General features: G+C 57.3%; 8 protein-coding genes across 8 annotated transcripts; 3 read left to right on the forward strand and 5 right to left on the reverse strand.

The window, feature by feature from the left end:
* Window positions 1–1,018: 1,018 nt before the first annotated feature.
* BO95DRAFT_440855 (aldehyde dehydrogenase) lies at window positions 1,019–2,878 on the reverse strand. Its single transcript, XM_025586054.1, has 3 exons — window positions 2,601–2,878; window positions 2,339–2,538; window positions 1,019–2,264 (listed from the first exon to the last, which is right to left on the reverse strand). Exons 1-3 carry the CDS (start codon window positions 2,726–2,728, stop codon window positions 1,078–1,080), a joined length of 1,515 nt encoding a protein of 504 aa, XP_025444332.1. The 5' UTR covers window positions 2,729–2,878; the 3' UTR covers window positions 1,019–1,077.
* Window positions 2,879–3,840: 962 nt separating this feature from the next.
* Window positions 3,841–5,709, forward strand: BO95DRAFT_491416 (MDR family MFS transporter; the record flags this gene model as incomplete). Its single annotated transcript, XM_025590642.1, has 4 exons — window positions 3,841–4,060; window positions 4,123–4,502; window positions 4,566–4,992; window positions 5,050–5,709. Exons 1-4 carry the CDS (start codon window positions 3,911–3,913, stop codon window positions 5,707–5,709), a joined length of 1,617 nt encoding a protein of 538 aa, XP_025444333.1. The 5' UTR covers window positions 3,841–3,910.
* A 356-nt stretch (window positions 5,710–6,065) lies between these two features.
* On the forward strand, window positions 6,066–7,495 carry BO95DRAFT_491420 (aromatic prenyltransferase; the record flags this gene model as incomplete). The annotated part of the gene is made up of 2 exons (XM_025590643.1): window positions 6,066–7,330; window positions 7,396–7,495. Exons 1-2 carry the CDS (start codon window positions 6,123–6,125, stop codon window positions 7,493–7,495), a joined length of 1,308 nt encoding a protein of 435 aa, XP_025444334.1. The 5' UTR covers window positions 6,066–6,122.
* Window positions 7,496–7,776: 281 nt separating this feature from the next.
* Window positions 7,777–8,962, reverse strand: BO95DRAFT_491426 (class I SAM-dependent methyltransferase). The gene is made up of 4 exons (XM_025590644.1): window positions 8,545–8,962; window positions 8,436–8,474; window positions 8,311–8,367; window positions 7,777–8,226 (listed from the first exon to the last, which is right to left on the reverse strand). Exons 1-4 carry the CDS (start codon window positions 8,927–8,929, stop codon window positions 7,832–7,834), a joined length of 876 nt encoding a protein of 291 aa, XP_025444335.1. The 5' UTR covers window positions 8,930–8,962; the 3' UTR covers window positions 7,777–7,831.
* A 518-nt stretch (window positions 8,963–9,480) lies between these two features.
* Window positions 9,481–11,363, forward strand: ftmG (cytochrome P450 monooxygenase ftmG; the record flags this gene model as incomplete). Its single annotated transcript, XM_025582384.1, has 6 exons — window positions 9,481–9,678; window positions 9,748–9,864; window positions 9,954–10,053; window positions 10,119–10,187; window positions 10,262–10,873; window positions 10,927–11,363. 6 exons carry the CDS (start codon window positions 9,481–9,483, stop codon window positions 11,361–11,363), a joined length of 1,533 nt encoding a protein of 510 aa, XP_025444336.1.
* A 211-nt stretch (window positions 11,364–11,574) lies between these two features.
* On the reverse strand, window positions 11,575–13,210 carry BO95DRAFT_512732 (FAD-dependent oxidoreductase; the record flags this gene model as incomplete). The annotated part of the gene is made up of 3 exons (XM_025591542.1): window positions 11,575–12,310; window positions 12,371–12,972; window positions 13,039–13,210. The coding sequence occupies 3 exons, from the start codon at window positions 13,208–13,210 to the stop codon at window positions 11,684–11,686; spliced, it is 1,401 nt and encodes a 466-aa protein (XP_025444337.1). The 3' UTR covers window positions 11,575–11,683.
* Window positions 13,211–14,732: 1,522 nt separating this feature from the next.
* On the reverse strand, window positions 14,733–16,213 carry BO95DRAFT_491438 (putative O-methyltransferase; the record flags this gene model as incomplete). Its single annotated transcript, XM_025590645.1, has 5 exons — window positions 14,733–15,046; window positions 15,127–15,578; window positions 15,647–15,770; window positions 15,827–15,953; window positions 16,016–16,213. The coding sequence occupies 5 exons, from the start codon at window positions 16,211–16,213 to the stop codon at window positions 14,733–14,735; spliced, it is 1,215 nt and encodes a 404-aa protein (XP_025444338.1).
* A 1,529-nt stretch (window positions 16,214–17,742) lies between these two features.
* On the reverse strand, window positions 17,743–19,721 carry BO95DRAFT_491450 (cytochrome P450). The gene is made up of 2 exons (XM_025590646.1): window positions 19,315–19,721; window positions 17,743–19,206 (listed from the first exon to the last, which is right to left on the reverse strand). Exons 1-2 carry the CDS (start codon window positions 19,425–19,427, stop codon window positions 17,970–17,972), a joined length of 1,350 nt encoding a protein of 449 aa, XP_025444339.1. The 5' UTR covers window positions 19,428–19,721; the 3' UTR covers window positions 17,743–17,969.
* Window positions 19,722–19,860: the final 139 nt, after the last annotated feature.

Consider the following 19,860-nt stretch of genomic DNA (forward strand, 5'->3'; position numbering starts at 1 on the left):
CATCTTCCCGCAAGATATGCGCAAGAGAACATTCAGTCCAATTCCTTGTGCGCTGCCAACCGGCCTCCAATGCTGTTTCATTCACTGGGCTGTAAAATTGGCTGTGTAATGCTGAAGGACCGACAGAAACATCATGAGAGAGCTTGGATCCCCTTCGGTGCTGACAGAAAGTATGCATGAAGACGCACGATGAACTACAATTCAGTCCAAGACCATGAGGAGCAGTAGCATCTGGTTTCCCACACGGGTGGTTAGCACGATGTCACGTAGCACATTGTGGTACACGCACCTGACTCCTTTTCTCTCCGTTTCCTCCTTTGCTGTTTTCGGATTTCACTACCTATCAGTCATTCCAACTATGCCCCTCCTACCACAACAAATCTTGGCCGGCCTTGCTGGATGTCCGCAAGGGTTGTGTGGAGACTTGATGCTCAACAGCGTGAGCAACTGTTGTGACATCATTGTGCATATTGATTGGTGTGTCGGCCCTTGGATGTGTGGTGCAAAATCATTCGTCTCGTCTTTGGATCTCCACTTCAACTCCATCGAGCAGGCTTCCCATCGGAGACATCATCCTCCTGTCGTCTGTCAGTCATTATGATAAGGGTATAGACAACTAGGCAAGGACGATGCTGAGTTGAGAGTCAACGAATTTCGAGAAAAGAAAAGGCAGACAGCAGCAGCGAGCTTTTATGGCTGTCCTGCTTTCTCCTCCTCTCTCACAGGTCCAACTCTCCGAAAAAAAGCCGGATGCGTCATTTGGTGTGGAGACCACCGCGCGGAGTCTCCGGTGCGTATAAGCCACAAAGATCAGGACTAGTGACTGGACAGCGAGTGTCTTCCACTGTGTTCTTCGTTCGTCCTTTATGACTTCTATGCCTTGGACAGCGGCGAGTTGTACAACCCTGACAAAAGACGGAGTGGATCCTGCAAACAAAGGAAGCAGACACAAGGACACTATAACCGCCGATGTGGTGACTGGCGGATTCGCTCATTCGGTTGAAATATCTTTTTGAACGCCGTATCATCATTATCATCTAATCGGTAGCATCACGATCGTCTATCAGAAGGGTCTATCTACAGTCGACTTCCCATGTTGATGTGAACCGCCTTTATCTGCGAGTACGCCTCCAAGCCCGCCTCACCCAGCTCCCGGCCAATACCACTCTGTTTCACTCCTCCGAAGGGGATGCGGGGGTCGCAGTCCTGACTGCTGTTGATCCAGACCATACCTGCCTCGATCTCTGCCGCCACCCGGTGAGCCCGCTCCAGGTCTCGCGTGAAGACTGCAGCACCTAGACCATACGTGGTATTATTGGCGCGGCGGATGACCTCCTCCTCCGAGTCGAACGGCATGATGACCACCACAGGCCCAAACACCTCCTCCTGCACGATACGCATGTCATCCGTGACATCCGTGAACGCCGTGGGCTGGACGAAGTATCCCTTTTCCAACTTGCTGTCTGCAGGAGTATATGCGCCGCCACCAACCAGAAGCTTGGCGCCTTCCTTCTTGGCCAGCTCGATATACGACAGCACTCTTTCGTACTGCGCGCGAGTGACCTGAGGGCCTTGGTATGTCGATTCATCCCACTGATCACCGATCTTGGACGTCGTTTCAACCTCCTTCTTGAACTGCTCCAGGAAGGTGTCCAGCACCTCCCGGTGCACGAAAATACGCGAGGTCGCCGTGCAGATCTGGCCCTGGTTCGACATGATGCCGAGGTGAGACCACTTGACCGCCTGCTCCATATCGGCATCGGGGAACACCACCAGAGGCGACTTGCCACCCGTCTCGAGGGTGATATTCTTAAGTGTACCGGCAGCCATCTTCATGATCTCGCGCGCGGTGGCAGTGGAGCCAGTAAAGGCCACCTTGTCCACCAGCGGGTGCTGGACGAGAGCCGCACCCGCCTCGCGACCGTACCCATTGAGGATATTCACCACACCAGCCGGGAACCCAGCCTCCTTGATCAACGTACCGAGAACCAAAATACTCAGCGGCGTCTGCTCGGCGGCCTTGATAACCACGGTGTTTCCGCAAGCCAAAGCCGGACCAAGCTTCCAGGCGGCCATGGAAAGCGGGTAGTTCCAAGGGATAATCTGCCCGATGACCCCGAGGGGCTGGCGGAGGGTGTATGCGAATTTCTGGGGGGTGGTGCTGATCGTCTGGCCGTGGGTCTTATCAGCCCAGCCGCTGTAGTAGCGGATGGTGTTGATGGCTTCGGTGAGGTCTTCGTTGAATGCAACGTGGTATGGTTTTCCTGGTGTGCATGTTAGGGCCGCTCTATCGCTAACCGTCGAGTGTTGCGGGGGGGGGGGCTGAAGGCGAACCAACCATTATCCCAGGCGTCAATGGCAGCGAACAGCTCCCTATTCTGCTCGATCAGGTCCGCGAGTCGGCCCATGAGTTGGCCGCGCTCAGTGGCGGGCAGCTGTTTCCACGATGCATGGGCGAGGGCGGCCTTGGCGGCCTGGACGGCGGCGTCGACATCCTCCGCGGTCGCCGCGTGCACCGTGGCAATCGGCTTGTCCGTTCTGCGATCGTCAGTAACATGCGACTGTGTCTGGCTCGCTGCGAAACTAGACAAGCTACTCACGCTGGGTCCAGCGACACAATGGTTTGTCCCCCAGACGACGGACGGAACTCGTTGTTGATGAACAACCCCGTGGGCTGCTTGTACTGGCGGCCGTTGGGCGTGGTAAGCTCGACGAAAAGGTCGGACATCCTGGCGCAAAGTCACAGAAAGAATCTCCAAGTTGGACAGACAAAGACGAGAGAAGAAAGAACAAGAGACAAGACAGTTGCGATGGCAGCAGACAGCAGATAGCTCGGGTTTTGTGGCTTGCTGAGCGCACCATCGACCGGTGGAGTGTCGGCGGGCTTCAGGCTAGAACTGCCTAAACTGGATTTGGGGAATAAATTGTCAATTTGCTGGACTGATTCGGAATGGAGGAATCAGCGGGGCTCCAGCTGTCCCGCGGTTCCGATAAGGGAGGCGTTCAGATACCCCTCAGTTCTCAGTACGCTATCGATAGTGCATCACCCGAAGAGGCATGTTTATCGCCGGGTGGGCCATTCTCTCGTTGATTCTCCTTCTGTGGCATTCCGTGGAATTACCTTCCCTTTCGGAGCCATGATCCGCTTGAGCCACGCCGCTTTAAGCCCCACGCAATGCTGCTTTCTGCCCACCCATCGGCCCGTGCGGTGAGCATCAAAAGTGCGTGTCTGGAGACTCCCTCGGGGGAGGGTGCAATAGCTATGACTTGTAATATTCGATTTGAATCAAAACTTATATCTTTGTATATTATATAGATAACTGTATACTGAAGTAGTGAGGTTTAGGTATGGTCAGGCTGGTGTCCAACCCTCAACCTCTCACGACTCAGTCCCGGCTCTACCGCTTCTCACTGGTGAATGCCTCAGGAAAGACCAGGTTTGAAATCAGTTGGTTGATTCCTGAAACGCTACTTCTACTCCCTCTATTCAACGCCACATTGCTAGACCAAGTCTTGAGCTTCATCGGATCCAGGCCTGACCACGGCTCCGAAACAAGACAGAACTCGAAGACCGCAACTATACGTGGCGGCCAATTAATTTTCCCTGCAGTCGGATAATTTGTCGGCGCCTCAGCCCTCACTGGTGGTTGTCTCAGATCATTCGCCTCCCCAGAATCACAGAAGGCTTTGCATCTTATCGATAGTCTCGCAAGGCCCCTGCCTTTTCAACTCTGCAATGAGTGGAGTCCCTGATTAAGTTCCGTATCAAGAATGGCTGGGCAGCCCAATGTTTTGACCGTCCCCTGCCTGGAAAAACAACAACAAAACACACCAACCATCATAAAAACCAGATGTTCCCCATCGTTCTAGCTGATTACAAGCATCCATCAGATGAAAAAAGCCACCTCAAATGGAGAAACCCGCCACTGACCATGCATCACAAGAGGCACCGAAGGAAACCCCCGATGCAGCGCCCAAGTCGCCCACAGCCCCTCCAAAGGGCTCGACGGTGGTGTCGCTTACCATTGCCCTCTGTCTAGGCATTTTTTGCATGTCCTTGGTAGGCAACTCGGTGATGAGTCCGCCACTTCGATGACTAGAGTGCTGATCCCTTTCTCCCAGGATGTCACCATCATTGCTACGGCCATCCCGCACATCGCCGACCAATTCAACTCTCTGGACGACGTAGGATGGTACGGGAGTTCATATCTGCTCACCAATTGCGCCACTACCCTGGCATTTGGCAAATTCTATACCTACTACTCGACGAAATGGGTGTATCTCTCGGCCCTCTGCCTGTTCGAGATCGGGTCCGCCGTCTGCGGAGCGACTCCCAACTCGCTCGGTCTCATCCTGGGTCGATGCCTGGCTGGTCTGGGTGCCGGGGGTCTCTTCTCCGGCAGTCTACTGATCATCGCCCAGGTGGTGCCTTTACATCGCCGTCCAGTGTTCACGGCCTTGCTGGGTAGCATGTTTGGAATTGCTAGCGTCATCGGTCCTCCGTGAGTAGATCCATGACTGATCTCCTTCACCGTCTTGAGTTGACAGCCACTGACCGGATATAGCCTTGGTGGCGCTTTCACGGATCACGTCTCGTGGCGATGGTGTTTCTACATTAACCTCCCCATCGGTGCCGTGACGGGTCTCTTTGTGTTCTTCCTCTTCCACGCCCCCGGACCAGTTCAGAGCCGACCGAGTTTCCGTCATCTGCTGGGAAAGCTTGATCCGATAGGGACGATCCTCTTCTTGCCTGCCATCGTCTGTCTGCTGCTGGCGCTGCAGTGGGGAGGTAACCAGTACGCGTGGGATAATTGGCGCATCATCGTGCTCTTTGTGGTCGCGGGGGTGCTTCTGCTCGCCTTCGGAGGCTGTCAAGTCTGGCAGGGCGATGATGCCACCCTCCCGCCACGAGTCCTGCGCAATCGCAACATCTGGTCGTCGGCCTGGTTTGCCTTGACGCTGAATGGCGCCTACTTCGTGTTCACTTACTATGTAAGCTGTGTTCGACCCCTTCCGTCTTCCTCATCCCCTCCACTGACCTGCCGCCAGCTTCCCATCTGGTTCCAATCCATCAAATCCGCTTCGGCCACCAAATCCGGCGTCATGAGCCTCCCGAGTATCCTCGCCGTCGTGCTCGTTTCCATTCTCTCCGGAGTCACCGTCACGCTCTTCGGCTACTACAATCCCTTCATGGTCCTGGCGTCGACCATCCTCGCGGTGGGCGCAGGGCTCCTCAGCACCATGCAGCCCAACTCGGGCCCAGGCCAGTGGATCAGCTACCAGATCCTCGAAGGCATCGGAGTCGGCCTCGGCCAGCAACTGCCCTTCGTGGTCGTGCAGAATGTGCTGCCGGACCGCGATGTCCCCACGGGGACCGCGGTGGTCACCTTTGCCCAGACCCTGGGAGGGGCGATCTTCATCTCCGTGGCCCAGAGCGTCTTCACGAACCAGTTCACGCGCGTCATGCATGTTGAGGATCCCTCTGTCAACGTGACCGAGATTCTGGCCACGGGGACGACCACGCTGCGCCAAAAGCTGCGGGGGGATCAGCTGGAGACCGTCCTGCGGTCCTACAACTCCGCCGTAACCCAGGCATTCTACGTCGGGGTTGCGCTGGCGGCGCTTTCGGTGTTTGGAACAGTTGCCTTGGAATGGCGGTCGGTCAAGGAGACGGAGAAACCCGCGCCTGGCGAGGGGGATGCTCGCTAGCGAATTTGTCGTGTTTTGCCGCAAGGGAATAAGTCGCCTCTCAGAATAGCCGGAAATTTGGGAATGCGCTGGCCCGTGATAGGCAGGTAAATAGTCTGTATGCATGCATTATCCCTCGCGGACGCAGTGGCCCGGGGTCCGTCATCATTCACAGATCCTTGGAATTCATTTTCTAAAACACCCCGCCGATCCTCACGTCTAGGCAACAGTGCCCGTGCAGAAGAATGCCCCTTGCATGCCTCAATCTCACAACGCATGAATGCCCAGTGAGGTAAGGCGAGCGATTACCTCATGAGCCCAGCTCCTGTCTCTTGGCTCAGTCTTCTGTTGGTCAACGTACCACGGCAAAATAAATCGCCAACTTTCGAACCGAGCCAGGTTGGCCGAACATACTCCTGATCACATCCATCGCCATGACGATTTCCGCCACTTCCACTGCCGCTGCCACCTCCAAGCCTCAAGAGGGAGCCGGACCGGGGTCCACGGAGAAGGCCGGCCCTCCCTCGACCCCGTACCAGACCCTCAGCAAGTCGACCCCCTTCGCCAACCTGGACCAGCACCGGTACTGGCACGCGGTGGCCCCCATGCTGGGAGAGATGCTCCGGCGGGGCGACTACAGCGTGCACCAGCAATACGGCTACCTGAACCTGTTTGCGCAGGTGATCGTGCCCAAGCTGGGGCCCTTCCCGGGGCAGCCAGACACCTACAAGTGCCTGCTGGGGGGCACGGGGTCGGTGGAACTCAGCCAGAACGTCCAGCGCCGGGGGCTCACAACGCGGGTGGCCTTCGAGCCGACCAGCTACATCGCCAGCACGGGGACGGACCCATTTAACCGGCACGCGGTGCACGCGACGCTGGCCGAGCTGCGCACGCTGGGCGCCGCGCAGATCGACCTGGCGCTGCACCACCAGCTCCACAGCCAGCTGACGCTGTCGGACCGCGACGAGCAACGCATGACGCCCGCCCAGATCCGCGACACCGTGTGGCGCACACAGACCCTGCTCGCCCTGGACCTGAGCCCCGCGGACGACGCGATTACGGTGAAGGAGTACTTCTACCCGGGCCTCAAGGCCCAGATGACCGGGCGCAGCGTCGCCGACCTGTGCTTCGGCGCGATCCGCTCCGTCGACCCGGAGGGCCACTTCTCGGCCGCCACCCAGGCCATCGCCCGCCACATGCAGGCCCAGCCCCGGACGGACCTGTACTTCCTCTCGTGCGACCTCGTCGACCCGGCGGCCACCCGCTTCAAGCTCTACCTGATGGAGCTGGACATGCGGTGGGCCAAGGTGGAGGAGCACTGGACCATGGGCGGGGTGCTGTCCGCGGGCGATGCGGACGTCGCCCAGGGGCTGGTGATGCTGCGCGAGCTGTGGCGCGACTTTGGGATCGTCGAGGGCCTGCGCGACGAGCCCGAGCGGCCCTCGCTCCCCGGGGATCCGGACACCATCGTGCCGTTTATTTTGAACTACGAGATGCACCCCGACCGGCCTCTGCCGGTGCCCAAGTTCTATTTCCCGTTGGTGGGGATTCCGGAGCTGAAGATCGCCGCCGTGCTCGAGGCGTTCTTCAAGCGGTGGGATATGCCGCAGCAGGCGGCGGTGTATCGCGAGAACCTGCAGGCGTACTAGTGAGTTGAATGCCTACCCGGGGGAAATTTGTGGATTGCTGCTAATCTCTGTCATACAGTCCGACCAAAGATCTGGCGACGGCAACCGATCATCAGGCGTGGATGTCGTTCTCGTACTCGCAGAAGAAGGGGCCGTATTTGACTATGTACTATCACTAGTCGGATCGCATGTACTTTCGCTAGTTGGTAGAGTAGGTAGTAGTTATAAACGAGTGCAGTACAACCGGGTCCAACGCATTAGCCTCGAATTAAACAGACCACGAGAACATAGAACACTCTGAATAAATCCATTCTTCCTATCGTCATAAAGAACAACGTAGAACGCAGCTATATCCCAGTCCATAGTTCGGTTTAGCCTCTCGTCTCCATCCATCACAGCCCACCACCCCCAAGACATGCAACCTCAACCCCTTCACTCCCCCCCCCCCCTCCCTAAACGCATCCAACTCAGGAAATCAATCTACGACCATACTCCTCTCTCATCCCGAAGGTAAATTACTCGCTCTTCTCCCCCCTCGCGAAAACCGCCGTCCACCGCTGCGGCACCAACCCCGACGCCCCGTACGTCTCCTCGAGATACCTCCCCAGCGCCGGCAGGATCTCCGCCTCGTGGGCCTCGCGCTGCGCCGCGGACCACCACTTACTGACGATGATGGGGATGACAGGCGCGGCGATCCTGTACAGATCGGCCGTGGAGGTGTGGAACGCCTGGGAGATGGTGGTGGTGTGGACGCGCACGAAGCCGGCCTGCTCGAGGCGGCCGCGCACGTATGCCTCGTCGTCCCAGCCCGGGTTCATGCAGGACATGAATTGCTTGGTCGTGGGGAAGGGGAGCTCGGGACTGGCCGAGATGGTGCGCACGGCGGCTTCGAGGACGGGGAGCCATTCCGCTGTGTTCTTGTTAGCACTGCTGCTGGGGGAGAGGGGGGAGGGGGGGGGGGGGGGGGGGGCAGATAGGGTAGTGCAGGGTGTACTTTTCTGCCAGGTGGAGAGGGTTAATGTGCCGCCTGGTTGGAGGATGCGGAGGGTATCTTTATGCAATATTAGCTGCTGTTGCGGGTGGGGGATGGATCATAAAGGGAGGGAGGGAAGGGGTTACCATTCAACGCGGCGTAGGTATCCGGGAATGAGGTCCAGGCTAGCCCACAGCATTAGTTCATCGTATCACTTCAACACCCAGCCGGTCTCATTGTCAAGAGAGGACTCACCCAGCGCCGCAAACACATGCGTCAACTCCGCGGCCGGCAGCTCCGTGCTCTGCGCGTCCATCACCCGCGCGCTCGTGTTGGCCGACCACCCTTCCTCCACGATCTTGCGCTTGACGTGGCCCGTCAGCTCCGTCGAGATGTCGCCGCATATCAACTCCCAGCTGCCCCCGCGCTGCTCCGCCAGCACCTCGTGCAGCTTCTCGGCCACGACCCCCGTCCCGCAGGCCAGGTCGAGCACCTTCAGCGGGCGCTGCGGCGAGTCCAGGATCCCCGACAGCGTGATCAGGTCCTGCGTGAAGTACCGCGTGATCTTCTCGGCGATCAGGTACGTCTCCAGGATGCCTTTGCCGGAGTAGAGCTCGGTGAAGGTGGTGGCGCGGGTCATCTTGGGTTTTGGTTGTGGTTGTGGGTGTGGTTGTGGTGGTGGTTGAGGTCGAGATTGTAATCGGAGGCAGGTTGCGGGGTGGTGCTTGCAAGATGAGAGTTAAGAATCAGAGGGTGAGAACCGAGACATCAAACTGCTGACGGTGGGCTAGTTCGTCTATGTCATTTCGCCTTTGGCTTGTGTTCTTCAGCAGTGGCTCGCATTACGGGGACAAGAGAACACCCCTCTCCCCCTCTTTCCCCCCTTACCTTAACCTACTGCATGTGATGTCTCGCCTTCCAGACCGCCATAGCCAGTGCCCATCCCCCTGCATCGTGACATCAGAATGCAAGGAGCAACGCGGGAATGAAGAGAGGCTGCGGGTCTTTCATTTCGTCCGCTAAGACGAAGCACAAGGGAACCCTGTTCTGACGAGCGGAGTGTGATTGAGACACATCCTGACTCAGGTGAGGGAGCAGACGATCAGTCCACAGATCTAGGGCCCTTCGCACATCAGCTGAATATACCACCTCCCCGAGACAAGAAGCGGCAGTAGAATACAACACCCCATCATGGTGACCATCGCCTTCTCCCAGCTCCTGTACCCGAGCATCGGGCTGGCGAGTTTACTCTTCTTCCTGCGCGCCATCCTCGCTTTTTCCGGCGAGCCCAAGCCTGTCAATTGGCACGCGTGGGATCCCTTCCAGCGCAAGGCGAAGCAGGAGTTTTACTCCAATGCCCGGGGGCTGATTGCGAAAGGGCTCGAGAAGGTGAGTTGAGCCCATAGCCGACTTGCCACGGGGGGGTGAGATGAGATTGACATGATCCGGCATTTCCAGGGCCGCTCGGTGTTCCGGCTCGCGACCAACATGGGAACGTATCTCATCCTGTCCGACCGGTACGCCGAGGAAATCAGAAACGATGAGAGATTTAGCGCCTACGATGCCTTAGTGGATGTATGTAGGTCTCCCTCTTCTTTCCGGTACCCGATCAAGCATCGCATATTTGACCTGCCGTTTCCGAAAAACTAATTCTGATGGACTAGGTCATTTTGCTGGAGTTACCGGGCTTCGAAACGGCGTTCCAGGGCTCGCTACATAACCATGTCTCTCCAATTGCCATTCAGGCCTTGAATAAGGAGCTTGGTGAGTCTCGTTCCTGGATGAGGTTTCTAGCCCTAACTTACCGCCGTGACACCACGTCTGTTCAGTGCACTTGACGCGCCCCCTCTCCGAGGAAGCCAGTGAGTGTCTGCGCACCCAGTGGACCGAGACGTCCGGTAAGTCCGTCCCATACACGGCCTTGAAGCTTTCCAGCAAAACAGCAAAGAACTGAGCCGTCGATAAACCGCAGACTGGCAGACCGTATCCATCCGCGAGACGGTACTGGCGCTGGTGGCGCAGATGACGACGCGAGCCCTGATCGGGCCGGAGCTCAGTCGCAACCCAGACTGGCTGGAAATCGCCATCAGCTTCACCACCAACCGCGCCATCGCCGTGGCCGCCATCCAAGCCTGGCCCCGCTTCCTGCAGCCGCTGGCCCACTGGTTCCTGGGTCCCTGTCAGACGGTGCGCCGCCAAATCCAGCGCGCCCGGGGGATGTTGTTGCCCGTTCTGCGGGAGAAAGCCGGCCGCACCAACGACGACGACCCATCCGCATCGACAACCGCACACCGCGACTTTTCCACCCTGACATTCATCGACCAGTTCGCCCGCGGCGCGCGCTACGACGCCACGCTGGCGCAGCTGCGCCTGATCGCCGTCTCCGTGCTGACGACCGCCGATCTCGTGGAGAAGGTGGTGGCCCGCCTCGTGGAGCACCCCGAGTTGATCCCGCCGCTGCGCGAGGAGGCAATCTCCGTCCTGACAGCATCCCCGCAGGGCATCCACCGCAGCAGCCTGCTCAAGCTCACGCTGATGGAGAGCGTGATGAAAGAAAGCCAGCGACTGGAACCCGCCACCCTCAGTACGTCGTCCCCTTCTCGGTCCCTCCCCCCTCCCCACTAACTAAAAACCAAGTATCAATGTTCCGCGTCGCCAAAGAAACCGTCACCCTCCAAGACGGCACCCCAATCCCCAAAGGCACGCACCTCGCCTTCGCCAACGACCTCCGCCTCGATGCCACCCTGTACCCGGAGCCCGAGGTGTTCGACGGCCACCGCTTCGAGCGCATGCGGGGAGATCCCCGCACCGCCGGACTGACCCCGTTCACGAAGACGCGCATGAGTCACCTGGCCTTCGGGCACGGCAGGCACGCCTGTCCAGGGCGGTTCTTGTCCTGTGACGAGGCCAAGTTGATCCTATGTCATATGTTGTTGAAGTATGAGATCCGCGCGCCGGAGGGGGGCGTGGGGGGTGTGGTTGTGAGTGGGATGTTTGTGCAGCGGGAGCCCGGGGCGAGGATGATCGTGAGAGCTCGGGAGTTGGAGGTCGGACTGGCGGAGACTTTGCAGTAATTTTGGTTTACTCACTCACATCATAAGGTATTATACAGCGGTTCCGGAAGTGTGTATAGGTTCTGGTGATGGATCGTAGGAGTATTGGAGGCCTGGCTACGAATATCAGGCTTCTGTTATCGTAGCTCCCGTCATTGATATACAGCTATGGATGTATACAGACTGTTTTCTGGATGTACAGTATCTCATTTATATGTGCTCTTGTAATTGGCTTTTGGGCAATGGATTCTATAAAGAAATTGCTTGTCGTGGGAAACACAGTCTTTGACCCCAACGTCAGGGTTCACTAAGCTACCTGCTACCACCCATACTAATTCATTCTACTCCCCAGCCTTCGCCTTGTAGTCATGCGCAATCTGATATTGACCGTCTTCGGGGACATTGCGGGGCCGGTAGGGGCTCCCATCCTGAATCGCTCGCACGACCGCCGGAAACTCCTCGTAGACATCGTAGTGGACGTCATACCCGAAGACCCACTCCGGGCGGGGGAACTTAATGATGGCCGGGTCCTTCTCGATGGCCTCCCAGTCGGGATCGCGCATCTGCCCGTAGATGGCATTTCCACTCTCCTGGAGCATCTTCGTCCGCTGGAATCGCAGGGCGTGGACGGCCTGCAGCCCCAGGGGCACCCGCGCCTTGCCCGCCAGCTCCAGACAGATGGCCAGCGTCGCCGCATCCTCGATCGACTGCCCGCCCCCCTGGCCCACGATGGGGGACATGGCGTGGGCGGCGTCGCCGAGGATCATGATGCGTCCGCCGGTCGAGATCCACCGCGGCAGCGGATCCCGCGCAATGATCTTATAGTCCGCCAGCGTCTCGCGGGGGGTATGTCGCAGGACGGCGGCGATCTTGGGGTAGACCGGCCAGTCGTGCATGAGGGCCAGCGCATCCTCGACACAGGCGCTGCTGGTTCTCTCCCAACTCTCGGCCGCTTGCGCTTGTTCGTTCTGCGATTCTGCCGATCAGCGCATGCATCATTCCCTCTGACCGAGAACGGGTATACTGACCCGATGCCACACCTGCCAGACGACATTCTTACCGCGTTTCCCCGTCGCCAGGGTCAGCCCCAGGCCGCCGTCGGTGATATACCTCCGCACACGATCGCGCTCGCCCACCTCCTTCAAGATCCACGCCGCGTCAGGATCCCCCGCCACAAGCTCCGCACTGAAGCAGGCCCGATACGCGGCCAGCCCGGAGTCCTGCGCCGGGGGGCGATACCCCAGCACGAAGTCCCGGGTGCGACTGTGCACGCCATCGGCGCCGATGACACAGTCGGCGACGAGGGTCAGGCCTCCGTTAACGGTCACGCCCGCCCGGTCACCGTCCTGGGCCTCCCAGTACTCGGTGACCGCCGCCCCGAACCGCAGGTCGATCCCCAGGGCGACAGCATGGCGATACAAACCCGTGACGAGCGTGGCCCGCTGGATGATCATGCCCTCGCCGACGCCGTAGCCGTCCATCGCATCCAGGGCATACAGCTTCCCGGCGGGATCGAGCACCTCCAGGGCGGCCACGTCGTCCGCCTCCGCGATGAGCCGTCGGTACACCGCGCCGTGCTCCCACGCCTGCATCACCTTGGTCGCATTGCTGCCCAGCGCGATGCTGTCCCCTGTATCCTCCGTCGAATCTTGTCAGCGGCTGAGTGAGTGGGGAGACCGCGGATTGGCATCCCTACCCAGAACCCGGACCTCGGGGCTCTTCTCCAGCCCGATCACCCTATGGCCCTTGTAGTGGCACTCGATGGCCGCCACCAGGCCCAGAATCCCCAGCCCCACGATTATCACGTCGATGCCGCTGGATTGCGGCTCGGCGACCCCGCCCGGGCCGACCCCGGTGCTGATTGTCATGTTGGACGAGTGAGTGAGTTAGTGAGTGGGTAGGTGAGTGGTTTCTGTGGCCTTGGGGATGGTGCTGTGGTGCCGTGGAATGAGTTAGTTGGGAGAAGGGGGAGATTCTTCCTCTCCTCGGATGATCGATGGTCAGCTGATCGACAGCGCTTCCTTGCATGGAGGGAGGGGAGAAGGGGGCGGCAAACGATGAGCGGTCTGGCCATGTCTTTCCTGGGTCGAACGCTGGAGATGCAGTTTTCACGCTTTAGCTCTTCCTCCTCCCTCGCGTTTGGGGTGTAAACTAGCAGGTATCCGCATATGGTTTAATGCTTAGCGGGTTAGTTGGTTCAGCGCTGGTCATTGTGGTCTGGCCACAGGGGGCGGTAGTAAGTCTCCTATTCCAAGTCCAGGTTGGTCGGGTCTCACCGCCAGCAAGGACATCGTCACCGTGAGACGAAACTGGATGGGCTAATCAGCTACTACCGCGTGATTTGCGTTTTGCAGGAATGTCTTGTGCTGAATAATCTAATCGGTTTCGTTCGGCGGCTGAGCCCGCCGGGCCCTACACAACACACACATCGCTCGTGCACTATCATGCAAGGAGGGTGCAGCATAATGCGTCTGCAAGTCTGACGTCATGAATGAGGATGCCTAACATAGCCAAGATACGGGGAAAGGGGGGGGAAGGGGAGAGAAAATGGTGATGTCCAGTTTTTCCTGTGCAGTGAGGAATGTGCGGTGACTCTGTATACCCAGTTCTTTGGGCTGGGAAATGTGCATATGCAACATGCAGCATGCACATACTCCGGCCCACACATAAACAGGGCAGCGGGCGGAATCTCCCTTGATTGGGCCGGCCATGCAAGGGTCTCTTTGGGGATTGATTGGTTTTTGCCACATGATCAAGGGCGTTCAGGATTGGATGCGCTGTAGGCTTGGGCGTGGTGCTCTGCAATTCAGGCTATGGATTGTGCAGGGCGGCTGCCTCAGGCTTTGAAGGATGTGTTGTGCTGGTTACGCGTGACATGTTGGAACCCTAACATGGGTGATGTTGTACAGTACTCTGGTTATTGAAGAACTCTGGCAGTGATATCTAGTCCACGATCTATGACCCGTTCAATTTTGATGAACCTCCTAAAGGCAAGAGATTCACGACCTGACTGCGGAGAAGCTTGACTAGGTTTTCTTCGTCGCTTCACCAAGGCATATTGAAAAATGAGGAGAGCCGCGAGGGAGTTGGGCAAAGTTACTGTAGACTTGTATACGGAAAGATGCTCGCAAAGCATACCGCCGAGGAATAAGGATTATAACGATTTAGCACGACTCGCCCACTGCAGCAAGCAAAGTGCAAAGAAGACGGATGGAACATACTGAGCAGAAATACAGCAAGGTGAGTACAGGCAGCTCTATCACCATCACGAGAAAGGGGAACTATTGTAGCAGTGTCAAGGCAGCAAGAAAATAGCCATTTCATGAATTGCATGCTTAACGTCTACGCACTTTGACTGCCCACCTCGCCATCCCTCTTCTACTACTATCATCATTTAAGCCTGGCCTCGACGATACCCATAATGTCGCCCGGCTTCCTCCACACTTGCACCAGCACCAGCCCTGCACTGTCCAGAAGGCTTGCAAAGTTCTTCTCAGTCCGCTCGATGCCTCCGATGGCCATCAAGCTCAGATCCTGCCAGGCGTGAGTCATGGTAGCCCCCGTCTCCGGGATGATGATGTCGTGGATCAAGATCCGGGACTGGTCCCGGTCCATCGCAGCCGCGGTATTTTCGAGGATCGTCTTCGCTTCCGGCACATCCGGCCAGTCGTGGAAGACACGTCGAAAGTAATATATAGAGGCGCCTGACAGATCAATTGTAGATTAGCTATTACGACCACAACACGGGACCGCGCTCGAAAGGAAAATGAAAGAAAAGGCTTACCCCGGATTGGCTGAGCTTGCTTCAAGAAGTCGTAGACCTGCGGTTCAATACCATCGGCTCGCAGCGCCTGGCTGTGTTCCTGGATGACAGGCTCAAGATCCTGCACGATGAACCGACGGCCTTTTAATGCCGGGACGATCTTCATGATCTGCCGCGTGGCGTTTCCATGGCTGCCGGCGATATCGACGATGGCCACACGGTCCTGGGCGGCACCGCGAAGCCGATCCTCCCATGGGTACAGGTCCATGGCCATTTGCTCCACGTCGGCGGCTTCGGCCTTGGTCACAGGCGCAACATGCTTCGGATTCTTGTAGAGGTACTCGAACATCGTCTCGCCCGGACAGTTGTGGGCCAGGGTGAACGGGTTGTTTCGGGTCGTGATGGCGTCTTTCCAGTCATGCTGGCGAAGGAAGTCGCATATCTGCAAGATAGGCCCGAAGATGAAGTCCGACCTACGGGGAAAGGTCTCGTGTTCAGTAACCAGACAGCAACTATAAAAGCCTCCTGCTTGACGACGCACATTACCGGGAAGCAGCCCGCGATGTCTGCGGTCAGATATGCCTCGGAATACGGCGTGTGGGCATACTCCTCCTCGCCTGTCTCGCGGAAAGGACCGAATGGAGTCACGGCTCGCATCAGGCGTACTGTATGCCCGTCAACAATGATGTTGCGAGGTCTTGGAGGTTCGGGTCCGACATACTCAGGATGCTCTTGTCCATACCCGTCCGTGAAGCGATCTCGCTGGCCGTCATCGGAGCTCCGCCCTTGGGGATGGCGTAGAAGACCCCGGCCGCTAGAAGAGTTCGTAGCGCTCCCACTTTGACGATCTATTCGAGGCTCGCTCATTGTCATTCAGATGCCATGCGAAACAGAGACAGTGCTCACTAACCTCCTCGAAAGAAGACAGCGCCGAGGGCACAGGGCCGCGGACGGTTTGGATCAGGCTGGAGGCCTTCCTCTGCAGGTCGAGCTTGGTCTCATCGCCGGCGGTATCACCATTCAGGAAGCGCTGGGCTGCGACAACTATCGCGTCAACATCTTTTTGCACGGCCAGCCGCTGCGCGTCAGTCTTGTCGGTGATCGTCATGATAGTGCAGGATCCCCGTAACTCCGGATTGTGTATCTGGTATCGATAAGCCACAAAGAAGTTACAACATGTTATGATTAGGAAACGAGCTTACTGGTTGATTTTGATATTGACATCATGGTTGAGCTGGCTCGAAAACAGGGATACGGCCCGCGAGTCATGGTCCCAACCCCTAGCATTTGCTTGAAGTTCAAGCAACAAAGAGAATTTGCCACCTTCTCATCGGGATCTGAATCCATCAGTCTATCTTCATGATTGAGCCGAGTGCAAAACAGGGTTGAGCCCCGCGGGCTACCGTCCCATCTTCTGGCCTTGCTTTGACCGGTCAACCTACGGAGGAGTGAGACATGGAATACTTGTGGCTTGTCGTCAAATCTGCCCTATTGCGGTTGCTCGCGTTCACCACATACAACATTCCACCATGGGGAGGAGAAAGGACATGTCCAAGACCGACTCTGTATACGGCTAGCCTGGAAGCCACATAGGATCTCAGGTGATTTCGATTGCAACTAAACTGTAATTGTTCTTGGTAGATAGAGTAAGATGGACATGCAGACTACCCAATCTTCCTTTCGAATTCTCAAGCCCCTTTTCCTCACACAGCCCAGCTCATCAGGGCAGTTGTCCTTGGTTGTGGTCATCTTGTAGCACGGGATTCCTGTGCTCTCCGAGGGACTGGCCGGAGTGCTCGGTGCACAACCACGCTGCTTGGTGCTTGGGGTCCTATGCCTGCATGCTACTGTGTATTTCGGCACTGTTTCTGCAGGCATATCTACCCGATATTCTTCGTTTCTTCATGGCTGGCTCGCATACTCCAGCAGACTTGCAGAACCTGTTTCACTGTTGCTCGTGTGTTGCTCGCCCGCATAACCCCGCAGCTCCTTGCCTGGATGAAATCATCTCGCTTGCAGGACCCTCCTCGGTTGCATGGCTCCTTGCTTGACAGAGGTCTTGCGCCATGCCTTGCCTGGAAGATTCATCTTCCTTGTCTAAATCTTCCGTCGCGCGGTCTCACGCGTTGATGGATTAATATGCAGTTGACTGTGGTAGATAATGATCACGTGATCACACTGCGGCGTGCTGTGCTTCGCATGTCTACACCACAAATCGATCCGGACCTCGTCCCTGAAGGTTCCAGATGATCGCTCACCTGGACTGAAGAAGAAGCGCTTGTACGGTGTGAAGCGGATACACAGCTTGTTACTGTACCCTGAACATATGACACATTTTGAACATACACGAGGGCTAATCTGATGATAACATATCATGTCTACTCTGAAATGGTAGCAACCTCAATGCAGAAGAAATCAATCTCAAATAGTCTATTCACATAGTGCTCTCAGGATTACGTATGATTCAGTCTAGTATCTGGGCCAATGCGGGGATATGTAGATATAGTAGGAGTGCTAGGTAGGTCGGAGAGTGATCTTCCTTTAGAGAAGGCGGTGAAGGCTCGCGACCTTCTCGATCTCTCTCTCTCCATCGTCATGTCGCTGTACACACGCCAGCAATTTAAGCGAATCTCATCATTTCTCTCATCAATTCATTTGTGACCCTACTTCGGAGATATGAGAAGATACACGCCTCAGCACCTCCTTTTTAGTCAATCCCAAAATCACCATGCTAAACTGAGTTGAGAATAGGAGCTTTCATTCCGAACGAAGCCCAGGACAAACCCCACCCCCGACTGAGATGGAATGAAATAGTCATGACTGTGGTCCTCAACTCGATGACACAGACACATTTTCGAAAGAGATTACAGAGACTCCAAGATTATCGCTTGCTCAGCAACCTTGAACCATGCATCCCCACGTTTCTGAGCCTCTCGGCCGTTCGTGTCCGCGGCGGACTTCTCCGGCGACCGGAGGCGATAATGCTCGACCGTGTACGCCACCAACACCTTGAGGATCGTATCCGCCAATGCCTGGGCGATACACTGGCGCGGCCCGAAGCCAAAGCGCCAGAACCGGTAGCGGAAATGCGCGCGGGATTCGGCCAGGAACCGTCGCGGCCGGAAGCTCGTCGCGTCCGGGCCCCAGGACTCATCCCGGATGTTCAGGGCATTGGTATCGACCACCATGTAGCTACCCTGGGGGATGCGGTATCCCCCGACGTCGCGCGCTGTGGGGATCGACTGGGCGTACGTGTAATTCGTCACCGGCCGCAGTCGCGCCGACTCGTTGATGCAGCTCGCCAGCAGCGTGGAGTGGCTGGCGATGTACCGCTCCCACGCTCCTGCGGAGTCGTCCGATCGTACGTCCATGATCTCCCTGCGGAGTTGCTCCTGGATGCCGGAGTCGTCGGCCAGGAAGGCCGGGATCCAGGAGAAGCTGCCGATCGTGACGTCGATGTTCGCGAAAAGCGCCTCGTCGAGAGTATGCATTAACTCCGTGGGCGTGAGCTGGCCGCGCTCGACCGCGGCATAGAGAGGTACGATTGCGCATGCGGCGCCCTGGCCGCTGGCTTGGGCGCGTTGGTATGCTTGCCGGTTGAATGCCGCCCACCGCTCGTGGAAGACACGCAACTTGGCCCGGATCGTCGGCGAGAAGAGTTTCGTGAAGGAGAAGAGCGACAGTCCGCCCTTGAAGGCATACTGGAAGACGTCGGTCCGCAGGTCGGTGATGGCGAGGAGTTCCTGCACCATGTCCGGAGGCAGCTCTCCGTACAGGAGATCACCGATCACCCAGAAAGGCAGGAGCTTGAGATCCTCGGCAGGCTTCAGACGCCACGACTCTCCGGCTTGATAGTCCCCGTCTAGCTCGTTGAATTGTCGAGCCACTCGTGACTGCACCAACGGAACGTAGGTGGTGGCCTTCTGAGTAAATGGAGGCGAGACCACCGCATGGACACGTTTCCAGTGCCCCTGGCTGATGAGGCCCACCCCGTCTCCAACCAGATCGCCCATCACCCAGCCCCCATTCAGGTTTGAAGCTTTCAAGTGATCTCCAGAGTCCCTGAAGACCGTTTTGATCTCCTCCGCCCGCGTTAGAATGCTGGCAAGGATTAGCACGGACCAATAGCTGCCGAACCGGACACGTACATCTCAGGCGTCAGGCCAACCCAGATGCGATAGACCGGTCCATACTTCTCCGCCCATCGACGAGAGACCCTTTCGTATTCGAGAAACTTGAGGCTCCCTCCACCGTCGGGAAATCGGTATGGACATGTCGGAATCGAGGTCCGGCCGTCTGCCGAATGGATTGGATACCACCATAACAAGAAACACTGTAAATTAGGACTGGATTCCACAAAGACACCGGTGAAATAACACTCACATTGATCACATAGGAGATGAATCGATTGGGCCAGGTGTTTGGCGTGAATGCGCGCCAGAACGCCAGTAAGACCGCGGCCAGACCAAACTGGATGGTCAGAGCAATTTGGCTGACCATCATGTGAATCTGCTTGCTGGATGATCCGGACACCGGTTACCCAGGGGGTCAAAAATCCAGAGGCGAGGCGAGCCTGGACCAGATAAGTTCAAATGACGTGCACTCAGCTCACTGACCGACTGGTTGATTCTGTGGCCGGGGAGAAATCCCTGACACCGATGCAGTTTCCTCATCAGTGCTGAGCATGTGGTGACGGCCATGTAAGGGTCGGGTCGCAAGTGGAGTTGTCTTGGTCTCGGATACGCCGATCTCCAG

The sequence above is a fragment of the Aspergillus brunneoviolaceus genome (genome assembly GCF_003184695.1).
Source record: "Aspergillus brunneoviolaceus CBS 621.78 unplaced genomic scaffold BO95scaffold_18, whole genome shotgun sequence".
In the NCBI taxonomy this organism is placed as follows: Eukaryota; Fungi; Ascomycota; class Eurotiomycetes; order Eurotiales; family Aspergillaceae; genus Aspergillus; species Aspergillus brunneoviolaceus.